The sequence below is a fragment of the Zea mays genome, chromosome 1 (genome assembly GCF_902167145.1).
Source record: "Zea mays cultivar B73 chromosome 1, Zm-B73-REFERENCE-NAM-5.0, whole genome shotgun sequence".
Classification (NCBI taxonomy): domain Eukaryota; kingdom Viridiplantae; phylum Streptophyta; class Magnoliopsida; order Poales; family Poaceae; genus Zea; species Zea mays.
This window is the reverse complement of record NC_050096.1, coordinates 198,208,610-198,228,759: the sequence shown is the minus strand read 5'-3', so window position 1 is coordinate 198,228,759 and position 20,150 is coordinate 198,208,610. Positions and strand designations below refer to the sequence as shown.

At 42.1% G+C, this 20,150-nt stretch overlaps 2 protein-coding genes across 4 annotated transcripts; one reads left to right on the top strand and one right to left on the bottom strand.

Moving 5' to 3' along the window:
• Window positions 1–11,294: 11,294 nt before the first annotated feature.
• LOC103642932 (65-kDa microtubule-associated protein 8) lies at window positions 11,295–15,931 on the bottom strand. 2 transcript variants are annotated; one of them, XM_008666093.4, is made up of 11 exons: window positions 15,596–15,931; window positions 15,285–15,509; window positions 14,967–15,212; window positions 14,651–14,869; window positions 14,202–14,357; window positions 13,970–14,129; window positions 13,710–13,861; window positions 13,535–13,622; window positions 13,393–13,466; window positions 12,004–12,078; window positions 11,295–11,787 (listed from the first exon to the last, which is right to left on the bottom strand). In XM_008666093.4, exons 1-11 carry the CDS (start codon window positions 15,677–15,679, stop codon window positions 11,470–11,472), a joined length of 1,797 nt encoding a protein of 598 aa, XP_008664315.1. In that variant the 5' UTR covers window positions 15,680–15,931; the 3' UTR covers window positions 11,295–11,469. The 2 variants fall into 2 exon arrangements, with proteins under 2 accessions (XP_008664315.1, NP_001309806.1); NM_001322877.1 differs by having other exon boundaries at window positions 11,327–11,787; window positions 15,306–15,509; window positions 15,596–15,860.
• A 2,589-nt stretch (window positions 15,932–18,520) lies between these two features.
• LOC100192695 (uncharacterized) lies at window positions 18,521–20,110 on the top strand. 2 transcript variants are annotated; one of them, XM_008682447.4, is made up of 5 exons: window positions 18,521–18,828; window positions 18,952–19,122; window positions 19,228–19,314; window positions 19,473–19,610; window positions 19,738–20,110. In XM_008682447.4, exons 1-5 carry the CDS (start codon window positions 18,631–18,633, stop codon window positions 19,771–19,773), a joined length of 630 nt encoding a protein of 209 aa, XP_008680669.1. In that variant the 5' UTR covers window positions 18,521–18,630; the 3' UTR covers window positions 19,774–20,110. The 2 variants fall into 2 exon arrangements, with proteins under 2 accessions (XP_008680669.1, NP_001131370.1); NM_001137898.1 differs by having other exon boundaries at window positions 18,586–19,122; window positions 19,738–20,082.
• Window positions 20,111–20,150: the final 40 nt, after the last annotated feature.

Here is a 20,150-nt window from a genome sequence, read left to right as displayed (position 1 = left end):
GGCCACATACCTCATCAACCGGATGCCCTCAAGAATACTTAATATGAAATCACCTGCAGAACTTCTATTGGGAAAGTGTGACTTTCGTGTTCCACCGAAGGTCTTTGGTTGTGTCTGTTTTGTAAAAGATCGTCGACCTATGGTGAGCAAGTTGGATCCTCAAGCAGTCAAGTGCATTTTTGTGGGTTATTCATCTACTTAGAAAGGATACAAGTGTTGGGACCCTATTGGTAAGAGACTATTAGTGAGTATGGATGTAACATTTCCTGAGGAAGACCCATACTATAGAAAGAAAGTTGATCCATATCAAATCCTGGAGGACTTCTCTCCGGTCGATGGAGGAGACCGTAGAGAGGGGGAGGATGACAGTAGTCGAGGTAGTGATGAGGCCAGTGGTGATGAGGCTAGTGGAGCTTCAGGAGGGGTGATTGTTGGAGGTATGATTCCACCAGAAGTGGAGAAAGGGATAACTTGTAAAGCCCAAAATTTGTATCAGGAAAATAAATAAATAAATATAATTATTCTTAGTGTTTGAGAATTTATGGAACCTTGGAGATCATTTGAACTCCTTCTATTTGTGCATACAAGTAATGAAATTATATTGGTCAGATAACAAATAAATGAGTTTAGAAATATGCATCTCATGCCGATGATTTTGTGATGAATATTTTTTTTGCTTGAACAAAGGAATTAAGACTTAATTTGACCTCAATTCACATAAATATATATATATATAGTAAAGAATTTGAGAAAGGTAATTATGATAATCCTTTATTCCTTTTTGAATTAAAGGGTGAGGAGGAAAATAAATAATAAAAATAATAATAGTAACAGTAATAAGAATAAATATGAAGATACGATTTCTGTCCACATCAAAATTTTGCTTGAAATTCAAAATCATGGTTGAATTTGAAATAGAAATCATAAAAAAAGAAAACAGAAATGGGACCAAAACGCATCTGGGCCCTATTTTCCCGCTTGGCCCAAGACTAAATCGCACCTCACTGGCCCATCAGCGCCCTTATCTTTTTCTCTGAGTCACTTACGCGTGGGGCCACTCCTTCAAGTCGGTCTTCAACCTCACGGACTCTGCCCCAAATCTCAACTAGGCGCCGACCTACACGCCGGGGATTAGGGGGGTGTTGTTGGCTAAATCTCCGCATGGGTGGTTGTAATCTGGTGTCGTCCCATGTCTATTTAACTCGGGCTCCTCTGGTCCTATCGTCGCCCAAACAAAACCAAGGGGGCGTCATGGTCCGCCGCGGAGGGAAATTGGGCGCTGTCGTCAACCTGCATTTTCATCAACCGGTGAACCTTGGACTCCTCCTTCGCCATAGCTCTTCGGTAGGATCTCCCCCAAACCTCTGTGTGCCCAGGCGTGCTTGTCGTGCGGTGTTTGGAGAACCAGCGCGAACGCTCCGTTGTGCACCATCCTGTTCGCGAAGACAAGCATATCGACCCCTTCATCTCCGGTATGGAAACACATGCGTGAATCACCGTACCCCCTGCTGCGCGTAGCATCGATCATCCGATGGTTGGGAGTTCTGGTTTGCTGGGGCGTCGAGGCCCGGTGTCGTGGCCATGGCGCCGTCGCGGTTGGGACTGGACACCGCTGCTCAGCGCGGATTGAGGTAGAAGATGGCCGGTGGCCGTTCATCAGAAAATGGGTGCTCTGGATTAGATCCCGGGCGTATTGGCTCATCGTCCAATCTGGGCCGTTGATCCCCTGATGGACGAATTCTAGGCAGATCAAATATCCACCACTGATCGCGGGATCGATGGCTCTGTTAGCTGCTCAATTTAGATCTAATCTGAGCTGTCGAATGGCGATCCAACGGTGCAATCTGCTCATACCCCCTTCGCCGTAGTCACTTTCTAAGTGAGCCCCTCGGGTTTCGTTGAATTAACCCGCCATCCGCGAGAGAGGTAACATGAGTCTGCCAGATCTTTGCTAGTTTAACCCTGAGTTTGTCTGTAATAATGTGGGTGGCCCAGGAACAGAGAAATCTGATATTTAAATATAGAAATTGATTTTTAGTACACAAATAAATCCAGAAACTTGTATAATTCATATTTAATTCATTTTAGCTCCAAATTGATCCATTCCAGTTGCAATAATTTTGTTTTAATATTGTTCATCATCTAGTACCTTTGTTTAGCCATGAAACTTGAATTAAAATTATTCACTTGAATTACTTTATCCTAGGTACTAAATAACTTCGGAAAATCATAATTAATTCATTTTAACTCTGTTTCAATCCGTTCAAGTTGTGTTAGCTTCGTATAAATATTTGCTACACAGTAGCAACATTGATCATATAATATCCCATACTTTTATAATTAGGTGACTAATTTGATTAATCTATGTTTTCTGTATTAGCTTTTCTAATATTAATATAATATTCCGATCTTATAATTATAATTTGACTAAAAGATAATCAATAATCAAGAATAACTTAGATTAAAGGTTGGGTTAATTACTTATAGAATATTCTCTCATATGATGAATACTAATCAATTTATAATATAGTTTAATATTTAAATCACGTAGATCTTCCATAAACCTTAACCGTAACCCCGAATTTAGCGGTTCTCGAACCCACGATCTCGTAGCGACGCGTAGATTGTTATTACGCAATTTATTCTTATGATTGGTGTGATGTTAATCTTGCCTATACCATGTTTGTTTGTATTACTATGACTAGCGTGAGGACACGTGTCATCTGAAGAGCAAGTTGGTACCTGGTATCTCAAGTCCCAGGCAAGTTGTGCCCTTGATCACTTCCTTTTACCCACTCATGTTCTAATTAATCATAATGATCTGCATAGGTTAATTTTGATGGGACCCAATAGGTTACCCTAGTTTGATTATCTTTATACCTTGTTTACCACTGAACTTTTTGGGTAGTACTTGTTAGTGCTTTATGTGGTTTTGGGTATGAAGATACATTATTCATGATCACACTGTTATTATCCGTTTATTATTACTGTTCATGATAAGATCATTATGTTAATTGGAACATGGAGCGACCACCCGGGAAAACAGTGCTACCACAAGGGAGGAATGGGACCCCTTGGCTGATTAATTAGGAAAGCTAGTGGAAGACTACCTTACCCGAAAGGGGCAAGAGCAGTAGGGGAGTGGTCAGTGTAGGGAGGCCCTCGGGAGGATTTTGCTGCGATGGCGGTCCTGCAAGGGATTCCTGTATTGGAGCTTCCTATAAACTGTAGCGGGTTTTCTGAAGCTAGTGGAACTTTGTAAAGGCCTCGTAGTGTTACCCTGCCTCGCCTCCTCGGTAGAGGTGTATGGGAAGTCGCGATCCCTTGGCAGATGGGTAACATGACTTGTGGGTAAAGATGCGCAACCTCTGCAGAGTGTAAAACTGGTATACTAGCCGTGCTCACGGTCATGAGCAGCTCGGACCCTCACATGATTAATTTATGGAACTTAAATTCAATTTGTCATATGCATTGCATCGCAGGTGATGTTGTTACTTCTGTTCTACTATTTAATTGGGTTGGTATTTACTTATACTTAGTAATTGCTAATAAAATTTTGACCAACTTTAAAAGCAATGCTCAGCTCTAACCATTCTCTTTGGTAAGCCTTACACTTCACGTGGGCTCCCACCTTTGGCGAGTTCATGCACATTATTCCCCACAACTTGTTGAGCGATGAACGTATGTGAGCTCACTCTTGCTGTCTCACACCCCCCCACAGGTCAAGAACAGGTACCGCAGGATGAGGCGCATGGAGGATGCTGCGATGAGTTCGTGAGAGAGATCTAGGTCGTCGTCTCCCAGTCAACTTTGGGTTGCTGGATCGTTTCCTCATATGATGTAATTATTTAATTATTTTGTATAGAACTCCTGTTATATAGTAAAGATGTGACATTCGATCCTGTGCCACTATGCATCATATGTGTGAGACTTGGTCCCAGCACACCTGGTGTTTATGTTCGCGCCCGGGCTTTGGACCCCTAAAACCCGGGTGTGACAGAAGTGGTATCAGAGGAATGTTGACTGTAGGACGAAACCTAGATAGAACTGGACAACCATTATCTACTTACCTTTGCTACTCTGATCCTTTCTAAACTTTTCTTAATCAATTCTCGTCTATTTCCGCTTTACTCTGATTATTCTTACCTTTTCTATCTAAAGACAAATGTGGATTTCACACTTTGAAATCATGTGCCTAAAGTGACTTTAGGACTAGGAGACCTAATCTTAGGAACAAAAAAACAAAAATATTTTTATAGATATCTATGAACTTGAATGCTTGTTCTTATGATACTTGTTTGATTTGGATCTTTGATTGAGTGTGATGAGTTGTGGAGTAATGTCCACAATTACATCTGCATATACATATAGGCATAAAGGATAATATGTATAAAATAACTAGACAAACTAGATTATCCCTCATTAAAAGTATCTAGCCTAACAATATTCATCCCATCTTAAAAGATTTTATCCTACACTCATAGATCCATCTCATCCCAAAAGATCCTAACTTATTCTAACATATCTAGCGTAATGGATCCATCTTATCTTAAAAAGGTACTCTATTACCTTTATAGATTCATCTTATCTTAATAGATCTAACTGACCTCAAAAGATTCTACCTTAGTCTTATGGATTCATCTTACCCCAATAAGCATATTTATCCCGCACTAGTGTAACAACCATGATCTAATCCAAAGTAATTAGATATTATCTGGTCTAATCTAGTCACACAAATATAACTTAGATCTGATCTAATGCGATCTAATCTAATGTGGTCTACTTAAACGGATTAGTGATACTTGTGAGATAGATTAGACCCTACCCCTATAAACATATTTTAACCTAAATTGATGCCTCAGATGAACTCGGCCATACACAACTACTTGACCTACCTGATGGGTTGCCTAATTCATCTAGTCCAACCTAAAGTCAAAGTAAACCAAGTTTTGACCTATCCTAGGTTTCACAAACAACTACCTATCTAAAGCTTCCAAACTCTAGATGGCGACACCAACACCCAAGAAGGAAGATAACGACCTAGTCAAGAAAGGATAAAGAGTCAAGCCAAGTCTCCAAATAAGTCAAAATCCACCATCTCGGATGGAGTCTTACTTTGCCCAAATATTTCTCACCCAACCTACCCTTGATCTGACTATCTCTTGTCCTGCCTATCGGATGGCTCGACATAAAAAGAAGTTCATACTTTCCTAATCACCTATACATTAATATTAAGAAAAGAAAACCTTTGATTCTTGAACTAATCAGGGAATAAAAGCTAAACTACAAACTAAACTGTCAGCATTCATTGTCTACTAATCTCGAGGACGAGATTTCTGTTAAGGGGGGTAGGATTTGTAAAGCCCAAAATTTGTATCAGGAAAATAAATAAATAAATATAATTATTCTTAGTGTTTGAGAATTTATGGAACCTTGGAGATCATTTGAACTCCTATTTGTGCATACAAGTAATGAAATTATATTGGTCAGATAACAAATAAATGAGTTTAGAAATATGCATCTCATGCCGATGATTTTGTGATGAATATTTTTTTTTGCTTGAACAAAGGAATTAAGACTTAATTTGACCTCAATTCACATAAATATATATATATATAGTAAAGAATTTGAGAAAGGTAATTATGATAATCCTTTATTCCTTTTTGAATTAAAGGGTGAGGAGGAAAATAAATAATAAAAATAATAATAGTAACAGTAATAAGAATAAATATGAAGATACGATTTCTATCCACATCAAAATTTTGCTTGAAATTCAAAATCATGGTTGAATTTGAAATAGAAATCATAAAAAAAGAAAACAGAAATGGGACCAAAACGCATCTGGGCCCTATTTTCCCGCTTGGCCCAAGACTAAATCGCACCTCACTGGCCCATCAGCGCCCTTATCTTTTTCTCTGAGTCACTTACGTGTGGGGCCACTCCTTCAGGTCGGTCTTCAACCTCACGGACTCTGCCCCAAATCTCAACTAGGCGCCGACCTACACGTCGGGGATCAGGGGGGTGTTGTTGGCTAAATCTCCGCATGGGTGGTTGTAATCTGGTGCCGTCCCATGTCTATTTAACTCGGGCTCCTCTGGTCCTATCGTCGCCCAAGCAAAACCAAGGGGGGCGTCATGGTCCGCCGCGGAGGGAAATTGGGCGCTGTCGTCAACCTGCATTTTCATCAACCTGTGAACCTTGGACTCCTCCTTCGCCATAGCTCTTCGGTAGGATCTCCCCCAAACCTCTGTGTGCCCAGGCGTGCTTGTCGTGCGGTGTTTGGAGAACCAGCGCGAACGCTCCGTTGTGCACCATCCTGTTCGCGAAGACAAGCATATCGACCCCTTCATCTCCGGTATGGAAACACATGCGTGAATCACCGTACCCCCTGCTGCGCGTAGCATCGATCATCCGATGGTTGGGAGTTCTGGTTTGCTGGGGCGTCGAGGCCTGGTGTCGTGGCCATGGCGCCGTCGCGGTTGGGACTGGACACCGCTGCTAAGCGCGGATTGAGGTAGAAGATGGTCGGTGGCCGTTCATCAGAAAATGGGTGCTCTGGATTAGATCCCGGGCGTATTGGCTCATCGTCCAATCTGGGCCGTTGATCCCCTGATGGACGAATTCTAGGCAGATCAAATATCCACCACTGATCGCGGGATCGATGGCTCTGTTAGCTGCTCAATTTAGATCTAATCTGAGCTGTCGAATGGCGATCCAACGGTGCAATCTGCTCATACCCCCTTCGCCGTAGTCACTTTCTAAGTGAGCCCCTCGGGTTTCGTTGAATTAACCCGCCATCCGCGAGAGAGGTAACATGAGTCTGCCAGATCTTTGCTAGTTTAACCCTGAGTTTGTCTGTAATAATGTGGGTGGCCCAGGAACAGAGAAATCTGATATTTAAATATAGAAATTGATTTTTAGTACACAAATAAATCCAGAAACTTGTATAATTCATATTTAATTCGTTTTAGCTCCAAATTGATCCATTCCAGTTGCAATAATTTTGTTTTAATATTGTTCATCATCTAGTACCTTTGTTTAGCCATGAAACTTGAATTAAAATTATTCACTTGAATTACTTTATCCTAGGTACTAAATAACTTCGGAAAATCATAATTAATTCATTTTAACTCTGTTTCAATCCGTTCAAGTTGTGTTAGCTTCGTATAAATATTTGCTACACAGTAGCAACATTGATCATATAATATCCCATACTTTTATAATTAGGTGACTAATTTGATTAATCTATGTTTTCTGTATTAGCTTTTCTAATATTAATATAATATTCCGATCTTATAATTATAATTTGACTAAAAGATAATCAATAATCAAGAATAACTTAGATTAAAGGTTGGGTTAATTACTTATAGAATATTCTCTCATATGATGAATACTAATCAATTTATAATATAGTTTAATATTTAAATCACGTAGATCTTCCATAAACCTTAACCGTAACCCCGAATTTAGCGGTTCTCGAACCCACGATCTCGTAGCGACGCGTAGATTGTTATTACGCAATTTATTCTTATGATTGGTGTGATGTAAATCTTGCCTATACCATGTTTGTTTGTATTACTACGACTAGCGTGAGGACACGTGTCATCTGAAGAGCAAGTTGGTACCTGGTATCTCAAGTCCCAGGCAAGTTGTGCCCTTGATCACTTCCTTTTACCCACTCATGTTCTAATTAATCATAATGATCTGCATAGGTTAATTTTGATGGGACCCAATAGGTTACCCTAGTTTGATTATCTTTATACCTTGTTTACCACTGAACTTTTTGGGTAGTACTTGCTAGTGCTTTATGTGGTTTTGGGTATGAAGATACATTATTCATGATCACACTGTTATTATCCGTTTATTATTACTGTTCATGATAAGATCATTATGTTAATTGGAACATGGAGCGACCACCCGGGAAAACAGTGCTACCACAAGGGAGGAATGGGACCCCTTGGCTGATTAATTAGGAAAGCTAGTGGAAGACTACCTTACCCGAAAGGGGCAAGAGCAGTAGGGGAGTGGTCAGTGTAGGGAGGCCCTCGGGAGGATTTTGCTGCGATGGCGGTCCTGCAAGGGATTCCTGCATTGGAGCTTCCTATAAACTGTAGCGGGTTTTCTGAAGCTAGTGGAACTTTGTAAAGGCCTCGTAGTGTTACCCTGCCTCGCCTCCTCGGTAGAGGTGTATGGGAAGTCGCGATCCCTTGGCAGATGGGTAACATGACTTGTGGGTAAAGATGCGCAACCTCTGTAGAGTGTAAAACTGGTATACTAGCCGTGCTCACGGTCATGAGCAGCTCGGACCCTCACATGATTAATTTATAGAACTTAAATTCAATTTGTCATATGCATTGCATCGCATGTGATGTTGTTACTTCTGTTCTACTATTTAATTGGGTTGGTATTTACTTATACTTAGTAATTGCTAATAAAATTTTGACCAACTTTAAAAGCAATGCTCAGCTCTAACCATTCTCTTTGGTAAGCCTTACACTTCACGTGGGCTCCCACCTTTGGCGAGTTCATGCACATTATTCCCCACAACTTGTTGAGCGATGAACGTATGTGAGCTCACTCTTGCTGTCTCACACCCCCCCACAGGTCAAGAACAGGTACCGCAGGATGAGGCGCATGGAGGATGCTGCGATGAGTTCGTGAGAGAGATCTAGGTCGTCGTCTCCCAGTCAACTTTGGGTTGCTGGATCGTTTCCTCATATGATGTAATTATTTAATTATTTTGTATAGAACTCCTGTTATATAGTAAAGATGTGACATTCGATCCTGTGCCACTATGCATCATATGTGTGAGACTTGGTCCCAGCACACCTGGTGTTTATGTTCGCGCCCGGGCTTTGGACCCCTAAAACCCGGGTGTGACATAACTACACAAATATTGAGTAATGATGAAAGTAGTGGGGATCATGGTGATCCAACTATTAATATTCAGGAGGAGACAAAGGATGATGAGGCAGTGATTGTTGGATCAATCCCATGTCCTACTGCAGGGAAGTTGAATGAGAAATAAGGGGAGCGACATGATTGTTCAATTGGGGTAAAGGTGAATGACAAACAGGGGGAGCAACCTATAGTATACTATCGAAAGCAGACGAAGAAGCAGGGGGAGAAACCACAACCTGGATGTGTTGAAGCTCCAGTCCCATATCTCTCTTCAGACTCCTCTCCAGACCCAGCTGGTAATGTCTCTCCAATCCATATTTCTCCCATTCCTGAACATGAAGAATTACCTCTTGCGCAAAGAAGAGTTCCTAGAGTAAATGCTGGGAAACCTCCTTCTCTTTATTGTTATGAACATGACATTGCTAAGTATGTCTCATACTCTAGTGTCTCTCCTACATATAGAACTTTCATTGCATCTCTACAAACAATATCTATTCCGAAGGATTGGAGGTGTGCCAAACAGGATCCAAAGTGGAACGATGCCATGAAGAAAGAGTTGCTTGCCCTTCAGAAGAACAAGACATGGGAACTTGTTCACCTTCTAGAAGGAGAGAAGGCGGTGGGGTGCAAGTGGGTCTTCACAGTAAAGCAGACTCCTGAAGGAAAGATTGACAGGTACAAAGCAAGACTGGTGGCAAAGGGATATAGTGAGACATATGGGATCGACTATGATAAGACCTTTGCACCTGTGGCAAAAATGGGCACGGTGAGGACCTTAATCTCATGTGCGGCCAACTTTGGTTGGCCTCTTCATCAACTGGATGTGAAGAATGCATTTCTCCATGGTGATCTGAAGGAAGAGGTCTATATGGAAATTCCATCTGAATTTGCAAATAAACAGACTATTGGGAAAGTGTGCAGACTTAAGAAGTCGCTCTATGGCCTAAAGCAGTCACCACGTGCATGGTTGATAGATTCAGGCAAGTTGTGTGTGATATGGGCTATCATCAATGCAATGGAGATCACACAGTCTTCTACAAACATCAGGGCTCTTGTATCACTATTCTAGCTGTTTATGTTGATGATATAGTGACCACTGGAGATGATGCGAAGGAGATCAAGAAACTGAAGGAAAGGCTAAGTAGAGCCTTTGAGGTAAAGAACCTTGGACCACTCCGATACTTCCTTAGGATTGAGATAGCTAGATCATCTCAGGGAATTATTCTCTCCCAAAGAAAGTATGTCCTCGACCTTTTGTCAAAGATAGGAATGCTTGGGTGTCGCCCATGTGGCTCACCCATTGATAGGAATCACCAAACTTGTGTTGAGTCAGGTGACCCTATAGATCGGGAAATATATTAGAGGGTAGTTGGTCATTTGATATATCTTTGCCATACAAGACCGAACATTGCTTATGTAGTAAGTGTGGTGAGTAGGTATATGCATGATCCTAGAACTGGGCATATGAAGATAGTTTATCAAATCCTGAGATACCTGAAGGGAACCACTAACAAGGGATTGTGGTTTAGACCAAATCAACATATGAATTTGGAGGGGGTATTGTGATGCGGACTGGGCAAGCAGTAGGGATGATCGGAGATCCACTTCTGGATATTGTGTATTTGTGGGAGGTAATCTGGTTTCATGGAGAAGCAAGAAGCAAGTTGTGGTATCTTGGTCCACTGCAGAGGCTGAACATAGAGCAATGGCTCTAGCAGTGTGTGAAATGATATGGTTGAAGGGCCTCTTGAAGGAGCTTCAAGTGTTGAAGAATGAGACAATGTTGCTCCATTGTGACAATGTGGCAGCAATCAACATAGCAAATAATCCAGTTCAGTTTGATCGCATGAAGCATGTGGAGATTGATAAGTTCTTTATCAAAGAGAAGATTGATAGTGGGACTTTGAAGTTGAAGTATGTCAAATCTCGTAATCAAGTAGCGGATAGTCTCACAAAAGGTTTAGGTCCTAATGATAATGAGTTGGCATGTAACAAGATGCGAATGTTAAATATATTTAGCCTATTTTGAGGGGTAGTGTTGGTGTAATTATGAACAAGTGTAAGGGTCTACTTGTAAAGTGGTGAAGTATAATGTGAGTGAGAAGGTGCTGTGTGAAGGTAACACACACCAAAAAAACTACAATTTCCATCTATGGCTTTGGGCAGAACCATGAGTGTCTGCTTTGTTTTTTATGTTTAGCTGGTCCTCTCATTGACAATTGGCTTGGCAGGTTTTATATCATGATAGAAGTGGGCGTACACATCTTAATTGGTGTCTTTCACACCCTCTGCAAGGAAATGGTTGATATGCTGCCAGAAATCGTAGAATTGTTCTGCTAACATGGTAATTCACGTTCCCCCTTTTGTGCTTTTCATTCGATGATCTCTGTTAGTACTTCGGCACCGAAATAACATTTTAATGAATCATACATAAATAAATATATATATATGAATATGGTGTAAGCTGCATACAAACATACTTTTCTTCACTTATCTAATAGCTTAAGGGGGCTGTTGCAACTTCACGTCAGGCAGACAATTTCTGTAGAAATTTAAAGTGAGAAAAAATTAAATTGGTGAAATGCCTTGCTTCACTGTGGAGACTTCTGCTTTATCTTCATGAGAGATTGAACAGCTTCTGTTATTTCCCAAAATGCCCTGCGTACCTCTGTTCCTAATTATTTTTGCACGCATATCTTTTTCAGCTGGGGAGTTCTCTGAGTCAGGCAGCTGAACTTTTGCAGAAACTTGGCTGCTCCAGATGGATGTGGAGCCAGGACTCGTATTGAAGCCTCTGCTTGATGGACGGCTGAAGCTTGTGTTGGGCCTTAACATTATTGAATTCTCATGCCTCTTTACAAGTAGAGTCTGTATCTTTTTATTCTCCTGTAAAGAAATGTTTATGAAAGCAATGTCATCCTGACTGGTAGTAGGTCTCTATTCTTGGATACTGTTTGGATATGGGGGGTTGGAATCCAAATCCTTAGGATTTATTTCAACTTTGAACTAAATTCCTAGAGCAAGCCCCTTATTTGAGCACCCTTTATGAGCTAGATTATGTGATTCCATGTACCAACAACCAATTGACGAATAACTACTCACCCGTTGCCTGTATTTCTCTTCTTCTTTTTCTTTGAGCGTGAACATGTAGTCTTTCAGCATTGCTAGAAGCGGGAGCTGCAGAAGCTTATGTTAGTAGTTTTGTTCAAGAAATTAAGACTTTCTGTCATTTGGAATCAGTACTTGATAATCAATCTAGCTGACTTTCATGTCTACTTTGATTTTGTAATGAAATGCTCTAAATTATGGTTCCAGTACAAGAAATTTGCTGTGCAGGTTGCCTCTTGCTTGTTTTTCTATGTACAGGAATTTGCCAGTTTGAACATGATACCGTTTTGCCAGTTTGCCAGTTTTTCTATGTACTGGCAAATTCTTGTTTTTCTAGTTTTGCCGGTTTGAACATGATACCGTTTCTTCCATGCCTTGCCATGTGCAAAATAGACTTAACTTCTTAGCACCAGCCTACAAGTATGTTCTCTTCACTGTCACTTTTGCTTTCACGATCAGGATCAACTATTCTAATACCTCTGTTGTAAACTAGCTTTGTCCTAAGTGAAATATCTTAAATTTGATCAAGTCTATAGAAAAATGCACCCAACATCTACAGCGTCAAATTAATTTCATTAAATTCTCCATGAAATTTGCCTTAATAGTGCATTTATTTAAGAGTAAGAGTAAAATTTGAACCTGTAGATGTTAATCTGCTTGTCTAAAAAGTGTTCAAGTTAGAGAAATTTGATTTAGGACAAAGCTATAGGAAACTATAATTTGGAACGGAGGGAGAGCATTCATTATTATACTTAATACCCTCAGATGATGGCCTTGGAAGAATGCTGTTGTGTCAACGATGCTGTAGCATAATTACAAACTATAAGAAATGATCATATGGCTTCCCTTCAGGTTCTTAGTGGCCTACCGCCTACCTTTTTTTCTACTTTCTACTCTCTTTAGTTTTTGTTTTTACTTGATTACCTCTATTCAATTTTGCATACGTAATCTATTGTGTTATTCAGTTTGCTGTTGCAAATAAGCATATTCACAAGGTTGCTTTACAGGAGAAGGTTGAATTGATGAAACCAACGTTACAATGCTGCCACCTTATCCGGTGACTGCCCTGCCAAAAATACCTAGCCTCTATCCATAACTTACAAAGGTGTGAATTTGAAATGCTTCTATGTGTCACTACAATACCAAAATTGTTACATTTGTTCAGTATTTTGGTCACTGAAGTATGAAAGTTTAATTCTTTGTAGAGCAATATAAAATCATGGTAGTAGTTCAAGAAGAAGCTACTAGTTGCATTTTAAAAAAAAGGAAAACATGGGACGATCTAGTTTAGTCTAGGATAAATATTTACGACAAGTTAAAATCCAAATTTTGAAAGGATGATTTCGGATCAGGTGATTATGTTTTCAGTTCATTGGGTCGCACCTCATCATAGTAGAAGATCTTGTTTCTCTCCTGTTCCCAGAATTGTGTCTTGACCATTAACTGTTCTACCAAGCCTGCACAATTTCTTGTAAATATATGTGGCATTTCAGTTACCATTTTACTCTGTAGGTATGATGCATACCTGGAATTTTGTTAACTATAATTCGAGCACGCTCTGCCCTTTTCAAGTGCTTGTGCGCTCCTCTGCTTACTGAGTACCTTCGGTCATCCTGTGGAAAATTATAATCAACATAGTAAAAATTAAAGTTCTAGAGAAGGCAATGTCCATGGCTATGGTCATCAGGCAGCTAGTGCACCCTGCTGTATTCTTCTAGCCATCGTTCTTCATCCCATGAAGCCATCCATTTGTCAACCTTATCCATTATGTCTTTCCGGCTTGTGGCCTCCTCTTTTGCTCTGTATATATATTCATCCATTGTCTTTAATAGATCATCATGGACCACATCTCCTGTTCATTTATTCCCCCAAATAGTTATATTAGTCAACACATTGGGGACTGGTAAATATACTTAAGCGCTGAAACAGAGAAAATGGCATATAACTGTGCCGAACGCACCTGACATTATCAGATTCATTATTTTGTCCATTTCTGTTTGATAAGGCATGCCCATGTGTGATTTCTTGCAAATTTCGTCGACTTCTGCTCTCTTCTTTACGAATAGCTCTTCCATTTTGCTTGCCTTCAACTGACTCAGCCGCTGAACTTCAGTTTCAACCTATCAGCTTCAAGACAGTTACTTGTATGACATAATTCATTCTGCTTTGAAGTTTAATCTCTGGTCTTTTACCTGTTGAATTGTCTCAAGTGTGAGGCTTCCAGGACCTAGCATACCGTTTACTGAAGTCATTGCGAGTACCTTAATTTGCCCATAAGGTTGACGCTCTTCCATATGAGTATCCAGAGTATTCCATAAGTTTGTTAATGCTTTTACAAGGTTTTGGAGCTACAAAAGAATACCCCTGCATTAGTAATAAGATATTAATGCAGTTCAAGATTCTCTCTCTTTTTCTTGAACATTCGCATGGTATATTTCCTGTTAGAACTAGCAACAGGAATAACTTGCTAATACTAACGTTATTAATGAGTATTCTCTTTATGCTATTCTTGAACTAAGTATTGTATTAGAATATTTTATTATCCCTGAGAACCTGAATGTATCCTCTGTTTTTCATGCTGCCGCTGAAGCGAATGGGGCTACTGGCTAAAATGGTTGGAACCACAAGGATGGCAAATCACCTTTTCCCTTCTATTGCTCTTCTCTTGTTTTAGCTGCTGAACAGTCATATTGAGCTTGTTAAGGATGTCATCACTGATATTCTTCGTCTGCTGCTCATTTGGTCCATCTAGCAACCTTGGGTGAACACTAGCAAGTATCTCTGAAGGATCCATTCCCATCACTTTCGCAAAATTGTGAATTAGAACTTTGTATTCTTCCACTTTGCAGAGGCGGTCACTCTGGAGGAAATAAACGAGATCAGATCCAGACGTGCTATAGCATTGTCTTACGACATCGCACGTTTATTATCAGGTGAAGGAGGCATGGCATGCGTACCTTTTCTCTCTTCAGCCTTCGCAATTCGCTTTGGAACTCCTCGAGCTTCTTTAGCGACAGGTCCTCTTCATTCACAGCGACAGCTCCACCCGCTAACCGTCCAGCGATTTCAGAAGCGATTCTGTGTGTTTCAGTCTGAACCTCCACGAACTGCTTTACTCTGGCGTCCTTTCTCATCTGCATTTCTTGTAGGGCGGGCGTGATGGAATTGAGCTGCTCCTTCAGGGTGCCTGCCATTTTCTCGGGCTGCAGAAATTCGTTTCCAGGTTAGCTTCCAGTTGTTCCCTGTTGGATATGGATAAATAAATATGACGATACCCGCGAGATCAGGGTGTTTACTCGTGCCGGGAACGATCTTTCTCCGAGGGATAGCAGCAGGTTGGTAAATTCAGCCTCGGATTCAGCTAAGGCTTGGTGCAGCTGGATCCTGGACATGTTGGCACTGTTTACTTTTCTTCGGTAAACTTCCTGGCACTCCTGCTCGAGCTCTTCGAGTATTCTCTCCCTTTCGCTCTGCTCTTGCCCAACTTCATCCCATATCATCTAAGAACCAATGCAGAGTTCAGTAAGAACTGAACAGATATATATTCTTTTTTTTTTGTTGTTGTTGTTGGAAAAGCTCTGCGTACCTTGAGTTCTTGAAGCAAGTATGCACATGAAGACTCTGGCAACGCAGCGCCGGGAGCTTTTTCAGCCATACTGAGTGATCCCATCTCTCGGACCTGACAAACTCAGAGCAGAAATTGCTCGGCCGAGTTCAGCTGCGCGCGGTACGTTACATGCTTAGAGGTGGTGGCCGTGGAGGGCATGGATTTAGCATGTGTATGTGACAGGAAAGCTGCGAAATACAGTGGTGGCTGCTGCTGCTAGTGGCTTTAGATGCTGGTTTTGCTTGCAAGACACGTAGCATATTTGTGGTGTGGTTGGTGTTCGCCATGAGAGCATGCATGGCCTCTCTCTCTCTCTCTACTCTAGCTGATCTGGTGGCATCTTGAAATTTTAATCAATAGTAACAGCAGCCTTAGTGACGATAATAATTAATTCTGGAGGAAAGTTGGGAAGGTCTCGTCTCTCTCTGAGACGTTTCTCCTTTTCACTCATTCATGTGCTACTAATGATAATGAAACTGAAACAAAAAGATGGGTGTGCTATATCACGCTGATGGCTGCGCTGCATCTTCAGCGGATTGAATTCTGGCGCGAGCTGAGCTCTCCAGCTGAAGCCGCACGCTACTGGAGTAATGGATGGGTGCCGCTTTTGTTCAGCTTTACTGGACATGTGCGCCCTTTGGAGGGCGACATGCCTTTTTTTTTTGGCCACTAGCTGGTTGATCTGAAAGTAACAGAGCCATTTTTTTGGGCCAATAGGCGGTTGCCGGCAGGCCTCTGTGAGCTTTGAAACTTCCGTGTTCTTGCTTGTTCCTAACCACGAGACTGAGAGCATCCCAATATTCTGGACTCAGAGCATGGCGTTCGAATCTGGTTTTACCTTTTATTTTAATTTTTATTATTATTATGGCATCGATGTTGCTTATCTGAATTCAAGCTTGTGCATGGTGACAAGGGCATCCTAGCATCATGCTGTGTGTGCCTCGTGTTGGCATGTCAACGTTGCGAGGGCAAGATGGCATGTCAGCGAGAGGTATAGCAACCTGCCATCTTACCGTAGTACCTTGTCCCGGTGGCCGAGAGTTTAGAGCCCAAGATGGTTGCCGTATCGGTATCGACCATCACACGTTGCTCTGGTTTTTCCTGCGAAAATGGGCTCAGAATCAGATGGAATGAAACATCAAACGAAAAAATAAAAAAAGTCTCGTCTTCCTCTTCCGTTTGTTAGTCGAGATTAACCTGTGATCAAGCAACAACTCACACTCACAGGAGTTGCCTCCTCGCTCAGGGGAGAAAGCACTACAGGTAAAAGTCTTTGATTTAGCATGCAACAGCAGTTCAGGGGGTCAGAGTGTGATTATGAGCCTCGGCGAGCAATGACTTCACTTCTCTAAATCTGCATGTAAACTTTTGAAGATGGGCATTCTTTTATTGGAGTCTTTCTGAATGGAGTGGTGAAATCATGTGGCAGATGCACCAGATACATAGATATACTCCTGCAGGGTACGAACTTTGGCCACAATACCCATCCTAGAAAAAATTAGGAGGAGGAAATTAGATAATTTAGTATTAGCTAAGCTAGAACGCCTGTAGTGGTAAGTTACTGAAGATAACGCATCACACTTCCTCTAAGACATTCTAGAAGTGGCACGCCATAAAGTGTACGTCCTACTCCAAATATGCACGCAAACAATAGAATAAGGACTTTGGAATGATTCAGATGATATGGTGCAAATGTTGACAATAATTTTATCCCTACGGTACTTGTGACTAATGAGGACCCTAAACCCAGGTTCATGCTAGAGTGTGAGAAGCGCTCATATTAGGTTAAATGGAAAGAAGTAATAGATATAGAACTGTGCTCACTTACAAAGAAGCAAGGATTCGGCCCTATCAGCCACACACTCCCTAGAGTTATCCTAGTTGCCTTCAAATGGGTGTTCGTTGGAAAGTGGGTTGCAGACAATATGGTGGTCAGATAAAACCGATGATTGTAGCACAAGTGTTCACGCAGAAACCCAACATCGATTACAATGTTCTTCTCCTTGCGTGTTCATTGAAAAATCTTATAAGAGTTTTTGTTTCATTTTGGTCTACATTGATGATCTAGATATCATAAGATACGTGGGGAATATTGATGAGGCTACCGTCCATCTTAAGACAGAATTTGAAAATTGAAAGAATTGGAGAAAACCAAGCTTTGTTTGGGCCTACATATCGAGCATTTCTCTGAAAGAATATTTGTACACTAGTCAACCTATAGCTAGGTTTCTGAAATATTTAATGTGATCAAAACGCACCCTTTAAAGATTAATATCCCTTGAGAATGATAATGGCACTTTTAGACCAAGGAGTAATGATGAGGAATCATTGGGATATGGAGTTTCTTACCATAACGTGATTGGAGCACTGATGTATCTTACGAATTGCACTAGATCTGATATTCCATTTGAAGTGAGTTTGGTAGCTAGACACAATGAAAATCCAACTATATGCACAATGTTGGCCGCAACCTGGGTGGGTGCATATGACGCGTGGAAATGCACTTCTTCAGGATAAGTGGATAACCAACCTTCTCTAAGGGCTAGTTTGAAAACTCAAATCTCATCTTGGATTAGAGGAGGTTGAAGGGGAAACTAGTTCATTTTTCTCTAAATCCTCTCCAGTCCTGAAAGGAATTTGGTTTCCTAAAATATCTCTAAAGTCATGTTTGGTTAGAAGGGAATTGATGTAGATTAAGAGAGAAATTAGTTTATTTCAGTCTCAGTCCCCCTACCATCCTCCTAACCAACGAGAGATGGAGCCATAAGCGGGCACTGAATGATTTTGTTGGTCCAGCCTTCGTAAAGCCCATTAACTTACGTGGGCCTCAACAAGTAAGCAGCCACCGTGTCCTGTAATGTAATTGGGCTGACCTGGTCATCTTCTGGGCTGTTCCTTCCTGCCCACCATAACCGAAACGACACCTCACCTCACCACCGCCACCTTCCAGCAGCCCCCCACCGGTCCACCGCGCGTCCCCATCGGCGGCGGTAGGGCAGAACAGAACACCGGAGATGGAGCGGGAGCGCGGCGCGTCGGCGGCGCTGTGGGGGCACGCGCACCTCCCACTGCTGGCGCGCGCCGGGTCCAAGGAGTCGGTCGAGTACATCCTGCAGGCGCTCTGGCGCACGCGCCGCACGGGCCTCGACGCCGCCGACCGCACCGTCGCCCGCGACGCCCTCCAGCTCTCCTCCGACGCCGAGCTCGACCCTGTCAGTACCCCTATTTCCAGCTTTTCTTCGTTGCTTCCTTCCTTCCTTCCTGCGCCGTCGCTCGCGTCGCGGGCGGGCGGGCGTTGCAGGTCCAGACCGCTCAGTACCCAACTGGTGCTGCAGCTGCTGGTGTGCCTGAGGATACTGATCAGACGGTGCGTCAACGAGGACTTCGCCAAGGACGACATCCCCAAGCTCTTCCCCGAGGAGGTGCCCCCCGAGCTGCAGAAGCTGCTCACCTTGCTGCTGCAGAAGTTCCAGCCGGAGTGGCAGGCGGATGCCGCCAAGGATCAGGTGAGGAGGGTGAGGTGCTGACACGGCAATGCGATGCTCAGCTCAGACAACGTGTTCTCGTCATTGTCTGGATCGTTCTCTGATCCTTCTCGCTCCGCTCCGTAGGAAGCCGCGCTGCATTCCAGCGCGGCAGAGTGCCAATCGAACCAAAATGGAGACACGTCAGAGCACCGAGATGCTGCTAATGCAGAGGTGTGTGACACTCTTTCGTGGATGTTAATCTAATCTTGCTGACCTTAAAGCTATCGTTTCACAATTGTTTACCTGAACTACTGAATGGCAACGGAAATGTGAGGTGCTCTAGGATGGATGAGATATCTGATCATGCTAAACTGCTGTTGTCGCTGCAGCTTCAGAACGGTGCAGCACCTGTTAAGGGTTCTCTAGAATCAGGACAGAAAGAAGTGAAGAAGTCTCCGTTAGCTAAGGATTCTTTGGACAAAATGCTGAAGGACTTGTTCTCAACCAGGGACCAAATGGCAACTGATGTAAGTGCACATGTGTTTGCTGTACACGGGGTCCTCGGCAGGTTCATTTCCTGCTTATTATGCAGTTCTTATTTTGCAGTACTTGTTCTAACTTTGAGATGTTTTTATCCCATTATTACCTTTGCAGGGCAGGAACACCGGTCACGAACTCACGATGGGGTAGCTGGCAGCACTTAGGGCCTGTATGGCTAATCCATTGCTCATCAGTAATTTGGCATATCAATGCTTCGTTGTTTTCCTTCGATCTAGATCACTGACACCCACGTCGCACGGCAGCTGCATTCCGTTGTTGTTAGCGAGAATGTTAATGCTAACTACTTCCTCCGTTCTTTTTTATTTATCGTGGTTTAGTTTATTTTTATTTGTTGCGGTTTAGTTCATTCAAAAATGAACTAGAGAGCTACAAATATTTGAACCGAGGTAGTATATCATTGCCTACTGAAATTGCCATTCCCACGGCTGAAGGGGATATATATGTTCACATCTTTCTTTCTCTTTTATTGGTATTTCTCAGCTGCGATATGAAGCGCACCTCTTCCC

Bases quoted from the DNA above. Each gene is read 5' to 3' on its own strand.
- LOC103642932 (XM_008666093.4), bottom strand. From the start codon at position 15,679: ATGGGATCACTCAGTATGGCTGAAAAAGCTCCCGGCGCTGCGTTGCCA. The intron at 13,862-13,969 runs GTGCGTTCGGCA...ATAAATGAACAG, and splicing joins AATGAATCTGATAATGTCAG to GAGATGTGGTCCATGATGAT. The intron at 11,788-12,003 runs GTGAGTAGTTAT...ATTTCTTTACAG, and splicing joins AAGAGAAATACAGGCAACGG to GAGAATAAAAAGATACAGAC.
- LOC100192695 (NM_001137898.1), top strand. From the start codon at position 18,631: ATGGAGCGGGAGCGCGGCGCGTCGGCGGCGCTGTGGGGGCACGCGCAC. The intron at 19,315-19,472 runs GTGTGTGACACT...TTGTCGCTGCAG, and splicing joins GAGATGCTGCTAATGCAGAG to CTTCAGAACGGTGCAGCACC. The intron at 19,611-19,737 runs GTAAGTGCACAT...TTACCTTTGCAG, and splicing joins GGGACCAAATGGCAACTGAT to GGCAGGAACACCGGTCACGA.